At 42.5% G+C, this 22,756-nt stretch overlaps 1 protein-coding gene across 1 annotated transcript in view; it reads right to left on the reverse strand.

Moving 5' to 3' along the window:
• LOC122558541 (mixed lineage kinase domain-like protein) overlaps nucleotides 1-22,756 on the reverse strand; it is a 44,203-nt gene that overhangs the window by 3,476 nt on the left and 17,971 nt on the right. Inside the window, exons 5-10 of the mRNA XM_043707240.2 lie at nucleotides 22,572-22,669; nucleotides 9,295-9,424; nucleotides 6,372-6,456; nucleotides 4,212-4,357; nucleotides 2,674-2,723; nucleotides 7-147 (exon numbers count right to left, since the gene is read on the reverse strand). Of these exons, the coding sequence (XP_043563175.2) occupies nucleotides 7-147; nucleotides 2,674-2,723; nucleotides 4,212-4,357; nucleotides 6,372-6,456; nucleotides 9,295-9,424; nucleotides 22,572-22,669 (650 nt within the window). The remainder of the gene's footprint in view (nucleotides 1-6; nucleotides 148-2,673; nucleotides 2,724-4,211; nucleotides 4,358-6,371; nucleotides 6,457-9,294; nucleotides 9,425-22,571; nucleotides 22,670-22,756) is intronic.

The following is a 22,756-nucleotide window of genomic DNA, read 5'->3' on the forward strand; positions in this document are numbered from 1 at the left end:
ACGTACCTCCAGCTTTCGGACGTTCAAATGGGTCATCAGCACGGCATTCATCAATCAGTTCACATAAGTCCTTGGGACAGTCACTAGGCAGAGGTTCTCGGAACTTTTCATCACAGACCTTTTGGTGGATAACATCAGCATTGCAATCTGTTCAAAAATAATGATAGACTTGTAGTGCCTCAGTGTGGTGGTGAAGCTGTTATTAACCAGACTCCGTGTTTGTTACCTCTGTACTTCCAGCATGAATCCATTCTACTTATGCTCTATGTAACCCACTCCATAATTCATGGGAGCCTCAATTTTATCTCCACTCAGGGTATTCAGGATTCAAAACCCAGATTTGCAATATCCTAACTGAATTGAAACGAGACAACAATCCTGACAGAATCTGAGACATGATGAAGAAGGAGGTCTGAGTCACCGGAAGGAAGCTGAATGTTAGAGAGAACTGCACATGAAGATGAAGAATGGAGAAAATGTTGGAAATACTGTGCAGATTAGAGAAAGAGAGTCAATATTTTGGTTCTGAAGGAAGCTCTTTGACCTCAAATACTCAGAGACCTGGGTTCAATTCCCGCCTCAGGTGACTCTCTGTGTGGAGTTTGCACATTCTCCCCGTGTCTGCGTGGGTTTCATCTGGGTGCTCCGGTTTCCTCCCACAATCCAAAAATGTGCAGGTTAGGTGAATTGGCCATGCTAAATTGCCCGTAGTGTTAGGTGAAGCGGTAAATGTAGGGGTATGGGTCTGGGTGGGTTACGCTTCAGCGGGTCGGTGTGGATTTGTTGGGCCGAAGGGCCTGTTTCCACACTGTAAGTAATCTAATCTATTAACTCTATGCCTGTTTCCACTGATTACTTCCAGCCTTTTGTTTTCAGGTTTCCAACATCCATTGTTTTGAATGAACAGGTGGAACTGGATGTATGGAAGAACTGGACTTGGAGATGACAGAAAGGAACTTGATTAAAACAAGCTGGACAATCAAGAGCATGAAAGAAGGGAAAATTAGCTGAAAGGATATATATTATACTATATTATGTGATTCATGGGCATTCATTATTATATAATGAGCCCTCTATGTCAAGTTGAAATCTCCAATCAAGGCAGTCTGTAAATCTAACTTTGTAATTTTCCCTCAGGAATCTTAACCAGAAATCAATTTAACATTCCCTATTTTCTTCTTGATATTTCCCAGCAACTAGCTGACTTTCCCAATTACCAGCTGAGGCTGCAACTCAAACCTACTCTCACTGCACACAGCACGTAGTGGACTGGATGGTTATCTAAGAGTACAACGGTATCTTGATCAGTTGGGCCAGTGGGCTGAGGAATGACAGATAGAGTTTAATGCAGATAAATGCGAGGTGTTGCATTTTGGTAGAACAAACCAGGGCAGGACTTACTCAGTCGTGCGCTGGGGAGTATTGTTGAACAGAGAGACCTAGGGGTGCAGGTAAGTAGTTCCTTGGAAGTGGTATCACAAGTAGACGGGGTGGTGAAGAAGGCATTTGGCACTCTTGCTTTCATTGATCAGACCATTGAGTTCAAGAATTGGGACATCACCGTTATGGCTTTACAAGAAATTGGTGTGATCACATTTGGAGTACTGTGTTCAATTCTAGTTACACTGCTGTAGGAAGGATGCTATTAAACTAGAAAGGGGACAAAAAGGATATTGCCAAGACTCATAGGTTTGAGTTATAGGGAGAGGTTGAATAGGCTGGAACTGTTTTCCTTGGAATATAGGAGGCTGAGGGGTGATCTTTGTAGAGGTTTATAAAATCATGACAGGCATAGATAAAATGAATAGTCAAGGTGTTTACCGCAGGTTAGGGGAGTCCAAAACTAGAGAGCATAGGTTTAAGGTGAGGGGGAAAGATTTAAAAGGGACCTGAGGAGCAACATTTTAACACAGAGGGTGGTGCTTATATGGAACGAGCTGCCAGTGGAAGTGGCAGAGGAGGATACAATTAAAGCATTTAAAAGGCATTTGGATCAGTACATGGAAAAGAAAGGTTGAGAGGGATATGGGCCAAGCGCAAGCAACTGGGACTAGTTCCGTTTAGGAAACCTGGTCGGCACAAACAAGTTGGGCCAAAGGGCCTATTTCAATGCTATATGCCTCTATGGCTCTATAACAAAATAAGATATCATCACCCAACAATGATTTAATACTAGCACAAGAAAAGGATCGGAGTCAAAGTAAAGCAAAGCACCTAAATATGGTCAACACCCAGAACCAGATAGCTCCTCAAGATAGAAAGCACCCAGAGCTCTGCAGCACCCAAAGCCAGGGAAACCCTAAGGGTAAACAGCAAACTAAACCATCTTTTATGAGGAGGGATCATTCCCCAAGAACCAAATAATATTCAGCTAAGGTTTGATAGCAATCAGCACCAAAGAATACTCAATTCGTTTGTAATAGTGCCCAGCACCAGTTAAGACTATCATTCTCAGCCAGCTTTCAGCACCATAACATCAGACTTGTACAGGACACAATGGTAACACAGTTACTAAAACCATCTAGCCAGAACCAGACAATATTTGGCTAGATTCAGCTTTGGATAACATCCGTCCAGTATCAGACAGAGTCTCAAGCCCGCATGCCCAAAATACCTATCTACTGAAATATGAAAGAAGAGAATAATATGATGCAGAAAATTTAGCTCTTTAACCTTTAAATGGTAGCTTTCGACTGGCTATCTCCCATAGGACAATTCCAAAACTGAAAGGAAAAAAGATGATAAAATCAGGGATAGAGCACAAATCAATCACCAGTCAATTATCATCCATGAAATTACAGTTCAACTGAAAAATTGCCTCTGACACCCCTCCTTATAACCTGACTGACTACTGCCCTCTGATTTTTTTAATCATATATTGACTACATGCAACTTGTTCCATACATTTTTTCACCCACTTGTGGAATGTGAGAGCCCCTGACTGGCCAGCATTTATTGCCCATTCATAGTTGCCCTTGAGGAGGTGTTGATGTGCTGCCTTCTTGAACCGCTGCAGTCCATGTGCTGTGGGTTGACTCTCAATGCCATGAGGGAGGGAATTCTAGGATTTCGACCCAGTGACAGGAAAGGAATGGCAATATATTTCCAAGTCAGGGTGATTAGCGGCTCATAGGTAATGGTATATTTGCTGCCCTTGTCCTTCTAGATGGAAGTCATTGTGGGTTTGGAAGGTGCTATCTAAGGAATTGTGACAAATTTCTATGTTGCACCTTGTAGATAGTACACACTGCTGCTACTGAGTGTCAGTGGTGGTGGTTTTTGGATGTGGTGCCAATCAAGCAGGCTACTTTCTCCTGGATGGTTCCTGAATGTTGGAGCTTCACTCACCCAGACAAATAGGGTATGACCTGTGCCTTGCAGATAGTGCGCAGGCTTTGGGGAGTCAGGAGGTGAGTTACTCACAGCTGTAGATCTAGTCTCTGACATGCTCTTGTAGCCATTGTATTTATATGGCAAATCCAGTTGAATTTCTGGTCAATGGTAACCCCCAGATGTTAATAATAGTGTGTTCAGTGATGTATTGCCATTGAATGTCGATAGAGTGGTATTAGATTTGTCTCTTATTGCAGATGGTCATTGCCTGGTATTTGTGTTGTGCTATTGAACCCCAAACCGGTTTTTAAACTTCTTTCAAAGGGTGTGAGTGTTGATTGATAACATTTAGTGCCTATTCCTATTTGCTTTTAGAAATGATGTGGTAAGCTCAATTGTTGAATCATTGTAGTTCATGTGATGCAGGTATTGTTTGGAAGACAATTGCAGACTTATGACCCAGCAACAACGAAGGAACAGAAATATTGTTCCGACTCGAGATGGTGTGGTGATTTGGAGGGGAACTTTAATCTTGCTGCCCTTCTCTTTCTTGGTGGTTAAGGATGCTGGTTTTGAAGGTGCTACAAAGAAGCCTTGGGAAATTACAGTTACAGTTTGTTACTGTTTGATCTTGCCTCTAGAATGAGCCACTGTTTACACTCTGATATTGCTTATCTGTTACAGTCTTAGTTACTAATCTGCATAGATTCCCTGTTACACATTGGCAAAACCTGTTACAGTTTGATCGCCAATATACATTGAAAACTATTATACACCGATGCAAGTGCCCTATTGTACATTCAGCCAAGAACTGCTGCAGTTTTTGCTGCAGTCTGGCCAATACTTTGTCCCTCCTCCTGCTATACGTAAATTCTTACCTGTACACCTCGCAAGGCTTGTCATATTTGTAGTTGACATCGTTCAATTGCTGCGGTGAAATGTATGCGATCTGTTGGGATCTCTGACTGGAAGTACTGATGTGTCGGATTGAGGACTCTGTCTTTGCTAGCTGCAAGCCTGCTAACTAAACGCAGGAATAGAGCAAGAATTAAGTGAATGCTGCAATGAGTATCACATCTTCAATATTGTATTCCCAATTCACATACAGGAACATTAGAATTTGAGAAAGCCATTTTGTTCCTCGAGCCTGTTCCACCATTCTGTGACATTGACCTGATTCAATATGTCCTTACTCCTTATTATCGTTGAAAAGAAAATATCAACCACATATTCAAAATTAACAATTGATTAAGCATGATTCTACATGTGAAGAGAACTACATCCTTCTAGTATTGAGTCTTTTCCTTATTGGCAAGATGTAACAAAGGATCAGTGCTGTACCCTCAGTTTTTTAGAATATTCATAAAGCACTGCAAGAAGATACCAAAAGTATGTTTGTTCAATGTTTTGAAGTCAATTCACCGCCTGACTATGAGATGGAACTGTACTTGCTAAGTCAGATGCCTCTCTGAACGGCTATACATCCATGTTAGAAGGGCTCCACTCTTGTTGTACCATATTGACTAAACCTGTTAAGGACACCCAGATAATCAGCACAGCCGGTCTGATTCAAAAGAATACATTGCGCCTTGGCCAGTGCCTTGGATCTTGACTTTACTGGAAATATTGAAAGGAAACTTTGAGAATGACCCTCGTGCTTCCCACTAACAGTAGAATGAGTGACCCCTCCAAGCTACCTAGTTCTCTCATCCCACATCATCACACAGACCAAGCAAAATATACAAGGGAAGGTGAGGACTGCAGATGTCGGAGATCAGAGTCGAGTGTGTGGTGCTGGAAAAGCACAGCAGGTCAGGCAGCATCCAGGAGCAGGAGAATCGACATTTCAGGCAAAAGCCCTTCATCAGGAAGGGCACAATTTTGCATAGATTCTGGTCTGATATATATTAGAGTCACGTGTAGATTCTTGCCCTGTGTGTGTGTAACTGTCCTGCTTAAGTTCTTATCCTGCATATATTTTGCCCCTGTAATAATCCAAAGCTCTTTTGGAAGCAAATGCTGAGGACATGCCTAACTATCTATCTTAGCAAAAAGCGAAACAGCCAGCACTGGAAATCTGAAATACAAACAAAAGCAAAAATGTTGTAAATGGATGGCAGATCAGCCAGCAGATGTGGAAAAAAAAACAGATGATTAAATCTCTCTAGAATGAACATTTTGAGCTTTCGAATTATTTATTTGTCTGCTCCACGGAGGTGGTAGCACTCATCCCTGATTCAGAGCTGAAATGCGTTGCTGGAACAGCGCAGCAGGTCAGGCAGCATCCAGGGAACAGGAGAATCGACGTTTCAGGCATAAGCCCTTCTTCAGGAAGAAGGGGTTATGCCTGAAACATCGATTCTCCTGTTCCCTGGATGCTGCCTGACCTGCTGCGCTGTTCCAGCAACACATTTCAGCTCTGATCTCCAGCATCTGCAGACCTCACTTTCTCCTCATCCCTGATTCATACATTTCTGAGGGCAAGTCACATTAAAGAGTCAAACAGAAATCTACACTGCCTTTCCAGTGCAGTGCTGATGAAATGCTGCAATGTCCAGCTCCGATGTTTCACACATGGTAAGTGGCGTCAGTACAGCCATCGTGACATTGACTTCCAGTTCTGGAAGTCACTGCTGTGCATAGGCTATGGAGGCTTGTGCAGCCAGGAAGAAAATTAGGACAAACACAGCTGGCCAGGTTACCGCTTTTGAGATGAGGCGTTAAATCAATACGTTATCTCCGTTCTCAGTTGGATGTAAAAGATCCTGTGGCACTATTTTGAACAACAGGGGAGTTATCCCCAGTGAAATGGCCAATGTTAATCGCTCAATCAATATTACAAAATTTGATTATCTGTTTCTCATTTCATTGTTGTTTGTGAAAGTTTGCTGTCGACAAAATTGCAACCAAGTTTCCTACATTACGGCAGTCACTGCATAAACAGTTGGAGGGAATTTACTTCCAACACTGCATTCTGCCAAGTGTTCTTGAACAGGTCAAAAACCTTTATGAGATGTTCATCAACTACATCAACCAACCTTCACTCTGAGGCTGTGATCTACCAGGAATGTAGTGCTGTCAATGGAACAGTGAAGTTTGAACTTTTCATAAGACTCGTGCAGCCTATAACAAAGCAAAACACAAGTACTTTATTATGCACCACACACAAACTAACGATTTTCCATTCAAAACACTGGCAAGGAGAATAGTCAAATCTGTAGGAATTGTAGTGTTTCTGTGGGCTTTTACTAAACTGCAAATATCTTACCAGAAGCCGGGATTGATTAAATTCCTAAATATCTAAAAGGAACAGATACAGGGACTTTAACACTAAAGTGTGGGAATGAAGTGACAATGCAGATATCCCAGATCATTGCCAACATTGAAATCACACAACCATGTTTAGGGTACTGTTACGAAGGAGGAAAGGTCGAACCCCTCCAATAATTAACCGACACACAAACGGCAATAGGTTATGACAGGAATAGAGGTTCCCTTTTATTAATAATTAAATCCAAAACACCCAGAGAAATTTGGCTCTCCCCTCGTATTAAAAGGCAAAGAAACTCCCTGATTTCCACTTTATAAGTAACAAATAACAATTTATTTATTCAATTCTAACAGTTAACATTTTAACAGAATTACTATTAAACCGGACAATTTTTCCCCAAGTGCTAACTATTCCCTAACTGAACTAAATTCAATTGGGATGAATGCAGTTCAAATAAACATGAGTCCCACTTGTAAAAATCCAATTAATAAGAAAAAAAAAGTTAAAATTAATCTCTTGAAGTTTGCAGTGTCTATGTCTTCTCTGCTTTATCTCCGATCTTCCTTCAGTTGATCTCATGTCACAAATGCCTCTCTTCATTGAATTCATCTGTGAGGATTTTGATCTGGAACTACTATAGTATATTTGGGTCTTTGTTAGATTGCTTAAATATTTCTGTGAGAGCCCGATATTCACTGTTCAGATGACAGTTGGCTCTCTCTCCGATTTTCAAAACAACATGCCTTAAGTTTTCCTGATGATGCACCAAGTTCTGACAACATGATTGGTTTCAGGCTGTAAACACCATCAGTTTTAAATTCAATTGGCTTTGAATGGCTGAGTGTTTGGCTTAAATAAATTGGTCAAAGTCAACTTGTCTTCAAAACAGCAGCAAATCTCAGGTATTTATAACAAAGCCAATTGTTTCACGTTTCCATTTTAGAACAGTTGGTCTTCCACAGCTACTCACAGACTCTTTTCTCTGCAGAACTTGAAGCTAAAGAGCACTTTTCCTCTTAAAGTGACTGCACTCTGCTTTTCAATTCCCTGTTATTCTACCCGGCTTCATAACAGGTCAGCTTGGGGACGAACGGTGGCTCAGTGGTTAGCACTGCTGCCTCACAGTGCCAGGGACTCGGGTTTGATTCCAGCCTCGGGCGACTGTCTGTGTGGAGTTTGCACATTCTCCCAGTGGCCATGTGGATTTCCTCTGGATGCTCTGGTTTCCTACCATAGTCCAAAGACTTATAGGTTAGTTGAATTGGCCAAGCTAAATTGCCCACAGTGTTCAGGGATGTGTAGGTTTGGTGCATTTGAGAAATATAGAGTAATAGGGTAGGAGAATGGGTGTGGGTAAGATACTCTTCGGAGGGTCGGTGTGGATTTGTTGGACCAAATGGCCTGTTTCTATACTGTAGGAATTCTATGATTCTAAACTAGGCGAGTCACTGCCCTGCAGAGTTATCAAGAAACCTATAGACAGAATCCCAAAGCTTATTGACAAATTTTCACCCCTCTCGATTCCCTTCATGTTTAAATTGACCAGCGTTCTCCTGCAGACCAGTCAAAAACAAGGATGACATAGAGAATCCAGCTAGTGATCCATGCAGATCTCATGCACTCGCAGCTTGGTGCCAATACTGGTTTTGGTCTTTTCTTAAAGGATAACAAAGAGCTTCTGATGAATGGCATGTTGTGCAGAACAATTTATCACAGGATGAATGATTATAATGTTACCATCTTTCTCACCAGAGCACTGAACCCAATTGAATGGTGGTTTCAACTGATTGATGGTGTGGATCTTCAGAATCAGCTGTTTCCTCTCTGCAGCCCAGTCCCCACTGTGTAGATATTCTGAATCTAAGCCTCTGCTGAATATCAAGTGCCCGATATGCTGTATAAAATTAAGGAATCAAGCAACAACAAAAGTCTCTTTGCATATCAAACACATAGTCTCCAATTAAGTATGCACAATCTGTAATATTAGTGGTGGCTGGCAGCAAATTGCAAATTTAATGTGGGCTAGGAGTCAAAAACGACGACTACTCCAGAGCCTTTTGCATTTGCAAAGGATCTAATGACTACTCTAATGATCTAGTGACAGGCCTCAGATCCTGATATAGGAGCTTTGTTCATATGAGGGGAAGCACACCACAGGCAGGGGTCATAAGTGCACATTGTACCCGTCAATGTTGAATTCTTAGATCTTGCTTTTAGTTAATAATCCTTTCATGTAATGTAGGCATTAAAGACATGGCTGTCCTTCATATAATTGCAAGTAGGTCAGGGATGAGCAGGGGGGTGGTGGGAGTGCTACTTGGGAAATTTTCTAGGCATCCCCCACAAAAGGAAATAGTTTACCTCTTTCATTGCTTATTGAAACTCTTTATCATTTGAAATACCTCTACTTTAACCTTCCACCACACCTTTTATTTGATGGTGCTGTCTGTTTGTTCGCAGTGAACCCTACTTTTGAACACTCCATGGTTGTAGATTTCTGTTGTTGACTTAGAGTGAGGCAAAAGGAAATGTTAAAGCAGGGACTCAGTTGAACACACCAATTCTTTAATCCCAATGACTCTATTTTTATACTGGATTACTCCAAAGAAGATCGTTGGAATAAATGAATCCCTCCACTAGACCTAATCTCTCCGTTCTCTCAATTTTTAATTGTCATAAATCCAGCCTACCTGTACAAGCCACTGGCAGTGTCTCGTGCCATGCGAACACGTGTCTGCCAGCTGAGGTTCTGCTCTCCTATCAGAACACTGCGCAGGGTCCCGAGCTCACAGTACTCCATCACGATCAAGAACTCATGATCTATGAGAAACGACAGCAGGTTGACCAACTGTAAAATTATCAATCCAGAACTTGCTGATGTTCTCGTGCTGATCTGACTGTGAGCACGGTTCTCCTTCGAGAGGGTGGTGCTGGAAAAGCACAGCAGGTCAGGCAGTATCCAAGGAGCAGGAGAATCGACGTTTCGAGCATAAGCCCTTCTTCAGGAATGAGGAGGGTGTGCCAAGATAAAAAGTAGGGAGGAGGGACTTGGGAGAGAGGCGTTGGGAACGCGATAGGTGGAAGGAGGTTAAGGTGAGGGTGATAGACCGGAGAGGGGGTGGGTAAGGAGAGGTCGGGAAGAAGATTGCAGGTCAAGAAGGCGGTGCTGAGTCTGAGGGTTGGGACTGAGATAAGGTGGGGGGAGGGGAAATGAGGAAGCTGGAGAAATCTGCATTCAGACACCGTCCTGTCCCACTTAGTCCAGGAACTCCCCACATATGTTTGAGACATCACTCATGCCCTTCACCTCCTGCAAGAACTTTGTTTCCTGGCCCCTTATGCTTTATCTTCACCATGCTCATCCAGTCCCTGTACACATCTATCTGCCATGATGAAGGCCTCCAAGCCCTCCATTTCTTCCTCTCGCGCTTCCACTGACATACTCATCTGCCTGACTGAACTGGTCCTCACCTTTAACAACTTCTCCTTCCAATCCTCCCACTTCCTCCAAATGAAAGAGGTAGCCATGGGCACCCGCATGGGCCCCGCTATGCCTGCCTCTTTGTCAGGTACGTGGAGCAGTCCATCTTCCGCAGCTACACCAGCACCATCCCCCAACCTTTTCCTCCGCTACATCGATGACTATTTCAGTGCTACCTCATGCTCCCACGAGGAAGTTGAACAGTTCATCAACTTCACTCACACCTTTCACCCCGACCTCAAATTCACCTGGACCATCTCGGATACCTCCCTCCCCTACCTGGACCTCTCCATCCCCATCTCCAGCGACCAGCTAACCATGGACATCTACTACAAACCCACGGACTCCCACAGCTACCAGGATTACAGCTCCTCCACCCTGCCTCCTGTAAAAACGCCATCCCTCAATCCCAATTCCACTGCCTCCACCGCATCTTTTCCACCTTGGGATCCTGCAACCACAAAGAATTAATGTGGATTTCACCAGTTTCCTAACTTCTCCTCCCCCCCACCTTATCCCAGTCCCAAGCCTCCAACTCGGCACCACCCTCGTGACCTATCCATCGTCTTTTCCAACTGTCCGCTCCACCCTCCTCTGCAACCTAACACCTCCCCCAGCCCAACCAACCCCCTCCCATTTATCTCTCAGCCCGCCCAGCTCACATGCCTCATTCCTAGTGAAGTGTTTGTGCCTGAAGCATCAATTCTCCTGCTCCTCGATGCTGCCTGACCTGCTGTGCTTTCCCAGCACCACATTCTCGACTCTGATCTCCAGCATCTGCAGTCCTTACTCTCTTCGGGTTAGTGTAAGGTAGTTTTGTCAGATTTGTAAAATCTCTAGAGCAGACACTTCAAGACGCTAGAGCAGTACCCGCCAATCCTGCAAATCTGTAGGATAGAAGGGTGCACCAACATCAGTGTCCTTGACTAGGCCAACAACCCCAACAACAAAGAACTGAACATGCTTGATCGTCTAAGATGGCTGGGCTTGTCATCCACCAGACTGACAGGAGACTCCCTGAGCAGGTGCTCTACTCCCAGCTTCTCACTGGTAGGTGAGCCCTCGGTGGACAGAAGAATCACTTCAGTGATACACTCAAGGCCTCACTGATGAAGTGCAGCATTCCCACGGACACCTGGGAATCCCTGGCCCAAGACCATTCAAAGTGGAGACGGAGCACCCGGGAAGCCTTTGTGCACCTCAAGACTTGCCTTTGGGAAAAAAATGGAAGCCAGGCAAAAACAGGGAAAGGAGAGTGCTGCCAGACCATTGCTTCACCCACCTCCCGTGACCAAAGCCTGCGGTAGCCGCATTGGTCTGTACAGTCACATACAGACTCACCCTGAGAGTGGAAGAGAGTCATCCTTGTCTGTGAGGGACCACCAATGATCATGATAAATCTTGCGAAGCAACAGCAATACCAGTATAGAATTTCATCGAATTTAGAGTCATAGAATCACAGAGATATACAGCACGAAAATAGACCCTTTGGTCAAACTCGTGCATGCCAACCAGATAACCTAAATTTATCTCGTCCTATTTGCCAGAATCTGGCCCATATCACTCTAAACCCTTCCTATCCACATACCCAACCAGATGCCTTTTAAATGTTGTAATTGTACCAGCCTCCACCACTTCCTCATTTCATACACACATCACCTTCTGCATGAAACAGTTGTCCCTTGACTTAAGTGACTTTTTTATTGTGAGGACATTAATCTTTGAGGGAAACTGAGTAACGCACTGGTTTTAACCTTACGGTGATAGGTCGTCACTTCAAACATTAACTCTGTTTGCTAAGTAATTCCAGCATTACATTTGTTTTAGATTTCCCAACATGCACGAGTATTGATCTTCTAGTTTTGGTATTTTGATCCAGTAAGTAGACAGCTGTACACAGCTCCCTTGATCAAATGCTGCTCCAATGTATCCAAAGCCATTGTAATTGCTCCTTTGTTATATCTCCCTTAAGGAAAACTAGTATGTGAATCAGTTAGAATCAAGGCTTAATTTTATAATCACTCCAAGTACAGTTTCTGAGCATGTGTGAAAAGAGTTACATCGTAGTGATATCACAACTACATGGGGGCAAGTGGTAACAGGACCGGCAGAACCAGAAGCAAATGACAAACTAAGCCCTGAAGAAACCAAGTGGCAGTAGAGGGTTATGGGTAAACTATGAAATTAGATCAATGGTCTGATCACAGAGGTAGGGGAAATATTTGAAGAGAAGCTCAGTGGCAGCAGAGATCAGCAAGTGATGGACTTCAAAGTCTACGCAGACTTTGGAGAGGTAAAACCCACACAAAACTGAAAATCACAGCGGAAGGCCCACAACAGAGGAGGTGGCAAGCAACAAGTAACAAGAAGTGAAATAAACCAGCCATGTGAGCAGCACATACTTTAAATACAAGAAAGACTTGTATTACCAGTTAGAGAGGAGCTGCAGTAAGGGTAGCGGAGAGTGGAAGCTCATGCCAAAGCTGAGAAATCACAACAAACAAAATGAGCATTTTGGTTTTTCTCTTTAACCTATGTTGCCCCTGTCCTTTATATTTACACAGGCTTGTCTCACTAAAATGCTTATTAAGTGGTACTTCATCAAATTATTTTGCTAAGTTTAGATACAGAAAACTTTTATCTAACATGTCCGTTATTTCATTTCATAATTCAATCAAGTTAGCCAAACACAACTTGTCTTTAACAAATCTGGTCATTTTTTAGCTCATATTTTTCCAAGTGCCAATTAATTTGTTTCTAAAATGGGGGTTACCAATGTATGGGTGGTGGCCCCAGTGAGATTACAGGACATGTGATTGTGGTCATGAACTCCCTCTCCTCTGTGCTAATGGTGATCTTGGAGTGGAGACTCAGATGGGACAAATCTGAAATCAGCTCTGAAGCTCTTGTCAAGTGTGTGCACATATTTTTTATTAACTTGATTTTTTAGAGTCAATTAACTCTGAAGTCCAATCACTATTTTCAATGAAGTCTGCAAAGTGATTAGTGAAAGGAATTTTTGTTGCCTGTCACCCAACTAACCCCTCACAACTCCCCAGCTTGCCTTCACAAATTAGATCTCCTCCTCTCATAACTGTTCTCTCAACCCTCCCCCCCGAATCTCAGTTTGCAAATCGCCATTTCTACTGTGGCTTTCACAATGAGGATACATACTGATAACACTCCACTATCACTGTCATGATACTAATCCCCTGCTTGCTCAGGGTTCTATTCTCTTGCTGTCATTATGCCTTCCAATACCTCCCAACCCCCATCTTCCTTTGTTCCTATATTTACCACTATGGGATTCTGAGAAACCTTCTTAGGTTTTTGTTGGTGAATAACATGCAAGGGTTTGAAGGATTGACAGATTGATTATTGCCTTGAATCAAATTTGGGATATACCTTTCATTACAAACAGGTCCAGGAGTAGAAATTGAACCTGGGGCGTCTGGTTCAATATGTTAGACACTATCAACTAAGCCATATGGGTTCGCTGAGATATTAAGTCTACAGCTTCTGAACTGTATTTCCTCAAATAAAAGAGAAACATACTCCAAATATTATCAAATTTGCCAGAGTGAGTTGCTGAAAATGTGTTGCTGGAAAAGCGCAGCAGGTCAGGCAGCATCCAAGGAGCAGGAGAATCAACGTTTCGGGCATGAGCCCTTCTTCAGGAGCAGCATTAAGAAAATAGTCCATGCCTCTATGCTTCCTACCAAAATCCATGATCTTACACTTTCCCATACTGTACTCCATCTGCTACTTCTTTGCCCACTCTCCGAACCTGTCCATAGCCTTCGTTGCTCATTATCCTTCTGCAGCCTCCCTGCCTCCTCAATGCTACATGTCCCTCTACCTATCTTTGCATTGTCTGCAAACTGAGCCAGAATCCCCTCAGTTCCTTCATCTAGATAATTAATGTATAAAGTGAGGACCCTTTGGGTGAAGCAAATTCCTTTCAGAACCGAGATAAGGAGAAACTTCTTCAGCCAGAAAGTGGTGAATCAATGGAATTCATTGCCACAGTAGGCTGTGGAAGGGGTTGTTGAGTTTTTTTAAGACTGAGATAGATAAGTTCTTGCGCAACAAGGGGATCAAGGGTTACGGGGAGAAAGCGGGAGAATGGGGTTGAGAAACGTATCAGCCATAATTTGAATGGTGGAGCAGACTCGATGAGCTGAATGGCCTAATTTCTGCTCCTATGTCTCATGGTCAAAATACCTGACTGGGAGAATAAAGACTCTGAGAATAAAACATAAAATAAAACAAGGAGATATGAAACACACAAGACCAGAAATTGTTGGTGAAACTCAGCAGGTCTGGCTGTGAATGTGAAGAGAAAACAGTTAATGTTTCAAGTCCAGTGACCATTCTTCAGAACTGTTGGTGGGGTGGGGGGAGGAGGTAATGTAAAAATAGCAGGCCAACTGAGAGACCAACATGGCAACAGAGGAGGCCGTGGCTGCTGCAGTAATACCATCTACTGGAATGCCAGGATCAAGGAGGACTCAGGCCACAGATGACTAATGGGACCATGGAGACATAGGGGATAGTTTTGCATAGGGGATGGAAAGTGGAAGTTGGGGGTTATCAAAAGCAAGCACAGGGAAGTGATCCTTTCAGGCCCAAACTTTGTGATATTCAGTCCCTCAATCAGGCACCAATTGCTCTTAATTGAGGATCTCCAACTTTCCTCACTCCAGCCTTTTCTCATCACTGAGGTGACATGTTGCCCACTGGATACGGTATCAAGCAAGCATATGGCACCAGCAGTGCTGGGATGAGGCCCTTAAGAGGTCAGATGTTTTTCTCATCAACCTGTTCTGTGATGTTACTGATACACCTCTGGAGCAGGTGGGACTTGAACCCAAGCCTCTTAGCCTAGAGATAGGAACAATACCATTGCACCACAAGACCTCCTAATTAAGAGATCATTAATTGGTCAGTAAAGCACCCCAATTGGTGGAGAAATGCAAAGGTTGACCATGAGCCATCTGAATCAGAAATTAATTCTGCGAACTGCAAGAAGGCAAAGGGGTTCAGGTATGTCATCCTCCCTAATTATGTGCTCTTCCCAAGTCCATGATGGCCATCAGTCGGATCAGAAGATCCTGCCCTCTGACCCTGCTTTTGTATCCACTTTATCTCACAGTCAGACATTAACTTATCACTGGTGTTGGACAACTCATCACCTGCTAACATCAAAGTGCCAGAGGTCCCAGTTTTGGAAAGTACTATGATATAAGCCTTGACAATGCAACATGTAGATCATGCACTTTGAAGTCAAAATAGGACCAGTTATGATGGGATAAAGTTAATTTGGCAGGATTAGTGTATGTGAATAGTGGTAACATTAAACAGCTGACAGGAGGTGGAGGCTATTAGACCAGAAAATGAATTGGTCTGGTCATAAAAATATCTTGGATACGAAAACATGTCAGAGGTTAACTATCTGTCTCTCCAAACACAATCTACAAGGAACAAGTCAGGAGTGTGATTGACTACATTACACTTGCCTGGATGTGTACAGCTATAATAACTCTCAAGAATCTCATCACCAGGATAAAGTAGCCTACCTTTGGCACCCCATCTATCACCTTCAATGTTCACCCCTTCACCATTGACAGACATTGGTATCAGTGTGTGTAATCTACAGGATGACGTGCAGCAACTCACTATGGAGAAAGTGAGGACTGCAGATGCTGGAGATCAGAGCTGAAAATGTGTTGCTGGAAAAGCGCAGCAGGTCAGGCAGCATCCAAGGAGCAGGATAATCGATATTTTGGGCATGATATTTTGCTCTGAAGTGTGAGGAGACTTGGGATTTCTAGTCCAGGATTCTCTCAAGGTAAACTTCCAGCTTCAGTCAGTAGTTAGCACAATGCCACACATCTGGTGACGTAATAAATAATTAAGATTAGAAGAAAAATAGGGGAAGACTATTTATTGATTTATCATTATCTACATAAATAAGAGTAACAACTGGAATTGCGGAAGAGAGCCTTTGGGCTTTGTATGCAAAAAATGCTGATTTCTCATAGTTTGAATTTATTCACAATGGCAACTACATTTATTATGTCTCCAATAACTTACAGTAAAGAAAAAGAAGATTGCATACAAAATAATAGAAAAATGGAAAAGGACTGGTTTGGGATCATGGCTCAATATTTCACTGACAATGGTGGAATCCTTTGCCAATAATAAGTGTAAAGATATATGTGAAAATCTGAACATTGTAGGAATGTGTAGACCTCCAAAATGTCATTTAGCAATGGAGTTTGTGAAAGAAATCACACAGTAATAGATCGGATACTTTACAAACTCTCAGTGGAACTGTTCTATCATAGGTGTTCCTGCAAAGAACTCACTGCAAATGGTCAGTGCTACATATCAATTGTTTCTTGAAAAAAATCCAAAATTTCCTTCATTAGTGAGTGATCATCCCTCAGCAAATTGCTTCATTTTTCTGAGCACTTCAATGTCCTGCATATAGGGAGAGGGTATTCATTCAGACTGAGGCTTCAGACAAATTCTGCAAGCTTCACAACATGGTACAAAGTAAGCAGAAATTCAATCCAAGGATATGGTATGCTCTAAAAGAGAACGACAGAAAAAGTAGAATGTTCTGAGTAAGATTTTACATCATTTTACATGGATTGAAAATTGGTTGGCTAATAGGAAACAAAGGGTAGTGATAAACGGCTCCATTTCGGAATGGCAGGCAGTGACCAGTGGGGTACCGCAGGGATCCGTGCTGGGACCACAGCTTTTTACAATATATGTTAATGATATAGAAGATGGTATCAGCAATAACATTAGCAAATTTGCTGATGATACAAAGCTGGGTGGCAGGGTGAAATGTGATGAGGATGTTAGGAGATTACAGGGTGACCTGGGCAAGTTAGGTGAGTGGGCAGATGCATGGCAGATGCAGTTTAATGTGGATAAATGCATGGTTATCCACTTTGGTAGCAAGAACAGGAAGGTAGACTACTACCTCAATGGAATCAATTTATGTAAAGGGGCAGTACAGAGAGATCTGGGTGTTCTTGTACACCAGTCAATGAAGGCAAGCATGCAGGTACAGCAGGTAGTGAAGAAGGCTAATAGCATGCTGGCCTTCATAACAAGAGGAATTGAGTATAGAAGCAAAGAGGTGCTTCTGCAGCTGTATAGTGCCCTGGTGAGACCACACCTGGAGTACTGTGTGCAGTTCTGGTCTCCAAATTTGAGAAAAGACATTCTGGCTATTGAGGGAGTGCAGCGTAGGTTCACAAGGTCAATTCCTGGAATGGCAGGATTACCTTACACTGAAAGACTGAAGCGACTGGGCTTGTATACCCTTGAGTTTCGAAGATTGAAGGGGATCTGATTGAGACGTATAAGATTATGAAAGGATTGGACACTCTGGCAGTAGGAAACGTATTTCCACTGATGGGTGAGTGCCGAACCAGAGGACACAGCTTAAAAATACGGGGGTAGACCATTTAGGACAGAGCTCAGGAGAAACTTCTTCACCCAGAGAGTGGTAGCTGTGTGGAATGCTCTGCCCCAGAGGGCAGTGGAGGCCCACTCTCTCGATTCATTTAAGAAAGAGTTGGATAGAGCTCTCAAAGATAGTGGAATCAAGGGTTATGGAGATAAGGCAGGAACAGGATACTGATTAGGAATGATCAGCCATGATTATATTGAATGGCGGTGCAGGCTCGAAGGGCCTACTCCTGCACCTATTGTCTATTGTCTATTATCATGGCGATCAGGCTGTTAGATTGGATGTTTTGAGGTTGACTGGCACAGATTCTACATTTATAGAATTGGAGCAAGTTATAGAAAGTGATGTGGCATCTTGAACTTTGTACATCAGACAATTATGATGAGCGCATTTTGGCAGAAGGGGTGACTGACTATGGACAAAATCATAGTGACACACATCTCATGCACAACAAATTAAATTTGGTACTTAAGTCATATTTTTGCCAGAAAAAATGTCATTGGATGTAAGGATACTATTATAGAGAGAGCAAAGAAAGCCACTAGCCGAACATAGCTGAAATGTGCAAGATGAGGGACAGAAGATAAGGTCATGGATTGGCAAAAGGAGATAAAGAATTTGAAGGTAGAAAATGCAGTATGAGTTTTAAAAGTGGATCTGAATGTGAACACTGTCTTCAGAAAAAAACCATGGACTTTTGAAGGGAATTCTAATAATTGGAGAAGGAGATCTTGTAATGATAGTCCAGAATGAGATAGGAGGACAAGTAGAAATTGTAATTTGATAATGGAATGTCATTAGAATAGGCTCAAAATCTCATGAGAAGTAAAAGTCCTCATGGTCAAGAAGGTTTATAGCTACTCATAAATTAGAAGATACCTTCATAAATTATGCCAAACAAAATAAGTTGGAGAACTAGAAAAACCTAGTGAATACACTGAGATGCTGATCAAGGGCAGGTAGTCTGACTGCACAGATGAATACATACAGAAGACTAGAACTCTATGGGAAGTTAAAAAAGTGATTGCTGGGCCTCTTGCTGAGATATTTGTATCATCGATAGTCACAGGTGAGGTGCTGGAAGACTGGAGGTTGGTTAACGTGGTGCCACTGTTTAAGAAAGGTGGTAAGGACAAGCCTGGGAACTATAGACCAGTGAGCCCGACGTCAGTGGTAAGCAAGTTGTTGGAGGGAATTCTGAGGGACAGGATGTACATGTATTTGGAAAGGCAATGACTGATTAGGGAGAGGCAAACCTTATAGAGGTTTGCAAAATTATGAGGGGCATGAATAGGATAAGTAGACAAAGTCTTTTCCCTGTGGCCAGGGAGTCCAGAACTGGAGGGCATAGGTTTAAGGTGAGAGGGGAAAGATATAAAAGAGACCTAAGAGGCAACTTTTTCACACAGAGGGTGGTACGTGTATGGAATGAGCTGCCAGAGAAAGTGGTGGAAGCTGGTACAATTGCAACATTTAAGAGGCATTTGGATGGGTATATGAATAGGAAGGGTTTGGAGAGATATGGGCCAGGTGCTGACAGGTGGGACTAAATTGGGTTGGGATATCTGGTCGGCATAGACAGGTTGGACCGAAGGTCTGTTTCCATGCTATACATCTCTATGACTCTAACTGTTTCTGGACAGTACATATAAGGTTCAATACAGATTAATGATGAGGGTTTCGAAGAGAGATCAAAAATTAGTCGACTTCTGTACAGCAGGAAAAGGAAGTCTAAAAACATTTATTTTAGCTCTTTTATTAAGATAGTTTTGGGAATGCAAATTGATCAGTATAAAAGCTGCATTTTTGCAAAGAAAAGTACTTCAGAGGAAAGTCTTTTTGAAGCCTTGCAAGAAGTGAGATTATGAAAATTAAAGAAGCATAGTTATGGGTAGAATAAAATATTAGATTAGATTAGATTAGATTAGATTAGATTAGATTAGATTAGATTACTTACAGTGTGGAAACAGGCTCTTTGGCCCAACAAGTCAACACCGACCCTCCGAAGAGCAACCCACCCAGACCTATTCCCCTATATTTAGCCCTTCACCTAACACTACGGGCAATTTCGTATGGCCAATTCACCTAACCTGCACAATTTTTTGGACTGTGGGAGAAAACCGGAGCACCCGGAGAAAACCCATGCAGACATGCGGAGAATGTGCAAACTCCACACACACAGTTGCCTGAACCCGGGTGTCTGGCGCTGTAAGGCAGCAGTGCTAACCACTGTGCCACTGTGCCGCCCATGGTACTTCTCAGTCAGGTCAATTCTGCTGAATGTGGATTGTATTCAGTTAAAAGAAGACCCAGTACCTTAAGGAGAAACTAGCAGGCATCTTTATCATGCACATTGATAATCTTCTGTGGAGAAGTTCTGTAGAATTCAGGCAGTGTATGATGAATAAAATAAAAGGAGTTCTAAGATTGGTAGTCAGTCTTAAGAGACTTGGAAATATGTAGGATTGGATATGAAACGAAATAAGTTGCAAGTGATTTTGTATCAACTATCTTACTTCAAGGAAGGCAATCATATCCCAATAAATTGAACCAAGTCTCACAGAAGATCTTGCAGCCAAGGTATAAACAGACACTTAAGAAGTTTGATTAGTCAGTTGAAGTATTGTGTACCTGAGATTAAACTTAATTCCAGCAATGGCTAAAATTAAGTACACGACAAAACATTTATAGTTGAGGATATTCTGAGAGTGAATAAAATATTGAAGAAAATTGTCATGAAAATTAACAAAATTGACATTTATTGTGAAATCTGTAAAAGAATGCCTTACTAAGTCAATTTAATGCAGACAGCCTGACTTCACTGAATTCTATGAACAGACAGCCTGTCCTTGCAAGTTTTGCAAACAATCTAATTTGGCAGAGTCAGGGGAAAACACAAGGGCAGTAGCAGTTTTTTCAATAGCAAGGGAATGGGAAAACAACTCCTTATGTGGAAAAGGGCTTGAACTGTTCCCAAGCTGATTGCCCTTGAGGTGAGATAAGGCTGAGCGAAGTATGGTATAAAGGAACCATATGAATGATACTCGGGACCCCCTGCATAAGGTATTTTGTCAAGTGAAGAGGGTCCCTTTGCAAAGGCCTGTAATAAAACTTTTTCTTTGCTCTCGCTAGCATTTGAGTCGAGTTGATTTATTTTCCACGACAAAAATCAATTCAGATAAGCATGTGTTCAAGTTTCCAACCTTCGGTGATCCATAAGATATGAAATTGGTCATGTTAGCAAAGTTTAAAATGCCAATCTTCCTGATGGATATCCAATTATGGCAGGTTTTATCATATTTTTGGCGGGAAGGAGTAAAAATGTTTGCCATGAGGCTGACTATGTTTTCTCAACTTGTTCAACTAAACTTGTCTCATCAGCTACCTACCCACCCCATAATGTCCCTCTTGTGTAATTCTATACACATCTTATTATCCTCCATTCACAGAACAATTTGCTACTATCAGGATAATCTAGAAACGGCTGGCAGCCCTGGCACTTGCACCATTCTTAAAAAGCCATTGTGCACACAGACAAGCACTGTTAGTCCAGAGATACTCTGCACGGTCCCTGCCAATTGCTCTAGACATGGTAGACAATGGCAAATTTGATGCCCTACTTTGCAGGTAGGCATCTGGAGATCCTGCTGAATGAAGTGGTGCTTCTCTTTCTCCAGGACGAGCAGTGAAGACCACAATACCAGACCATGCCAGTCTGGTCTGAGCTTACTGCCTGAATTAGTGCAGTTTCAGCTATGTGAAGGAATGCACAATCAATAATTTTCTCCATGCCACTAGCATGATCCACCACCTTCTTTTTGATACCTTTCTCTGTTATTACAACCACTTCACATGAGACATTTGCTCTACCATTTTTAGTATTGCCTGCAACATTTTTACCACTTGGCATCACCCACCCCAACCTCTGACACCCCTAACTGTGCATACCCTGTCTGCTGCCTATTCACCCACAGACATCTCCCCACCTGCGTGAGAAAAAATAACTGTGCCACCCCTTTTATCTCCTTCAAAGACCAGCATCTCTCTCACTCCAGGAGGAAAACAGCCAAGAGTATGGCAGAAAGAGTCAAGATGAATGGTGGGCTGCCTGACATTTGGCATCTCACCCCTTGTGTTGACAGTATCCTGACCATCGCAAGCTGTTGACTGTGTCCAAACCCCTGGGCTGGTATTGAAAGCTGTCCTTGACTTATTGTGCCAGGAACCCCTGACCGAAGGCTTTCTCTCTGGACTTGACTGAGGCTTGCTGATAACAATGACAAAGTTTCTTCCTTTCTGTCTGTACTACATGGCAAGGCAAAACAGAAATAGTATAAACTGGTAACTCTGTCCGAGAAAGAAAATGTACAGAAAAGCAAGGCAAGACCATGCAAAGCAGGATGCTTTGGGTATTCGGGTGGACTCAAACTGAATGAGTGCTATGACAGCAAGTGAAGAGCTCAGAGATGCAACCTGCACCAGTCCATGAGCTGCATGCATGCCATTGAGCACAAAATTACGATGTTGTCAGATACCAATGTCCAAGGATGTGGGTTGTGCGTGGCTGGTGCTCATGGTGTAAGTCTTGAGAGGTTGGTGCCCAGAGCCAAGCAAGCTTAAATCATCAGGTGTTCACTCCCAATTTCCATGCTAAGAATTCTCTAAATATAGCTTAGTGCATTTAGTAAGAAAGGAAGATGAATATTAATTAGGCAAATTTGGCTGTTAATAAGGCATTTAAACAAGCAATAATCCCCTCTACTTAGCAAATCACTGCCGCATTGCGATAAATTTGCCTCACCACTCATCAAATATGTAAGAAATGCAGTGAGGTACTCGAATGTCAAGATAGGCCTCATCAGACATCTCGCTTGATTCTGCCACAAATTTCACCACGAACAACAGAAGTCCTGAAATTGTGCAGGTTGCTACAAAAATGCAAATCTTTATTGCATATTCTTCTATTAAATTTATGCCTAGAACTAGCTTACCCTTCTGATTAATGCAGATTCCATAAATTCGCACAATATTTGGCGATTCATAATGCTTCATGGTCTGAGCCTCATTGTAAAAGGTTTTCTGAATTTCGCTAGAGAAAGGAAAAAAGGGTAGAAACATCAATCCTTGTTGAAATGTTGCCGAGAGGGAATGTGCTGAATTCAGACAGTTTGTAATC

Source organism: Chiloscyllium plagiosum, unplaced genomic scaffold, assembly GCF_037043375.1.
Source record: "Chiloscyllium plagiosum isolate Xiang-an unplaced genomic scaffold, Cpla_swu_hap1 HiC_scaffold_17, whole genome shotgun sequence".
Classification (NCBI taxonomy): Eukaryota; Metazoa; Chordata; class Chondrichthyes; order Orectolobiformes; family Hemiscylliidae; genus Chiloscyllium; species Chiloscyllium plagiosum.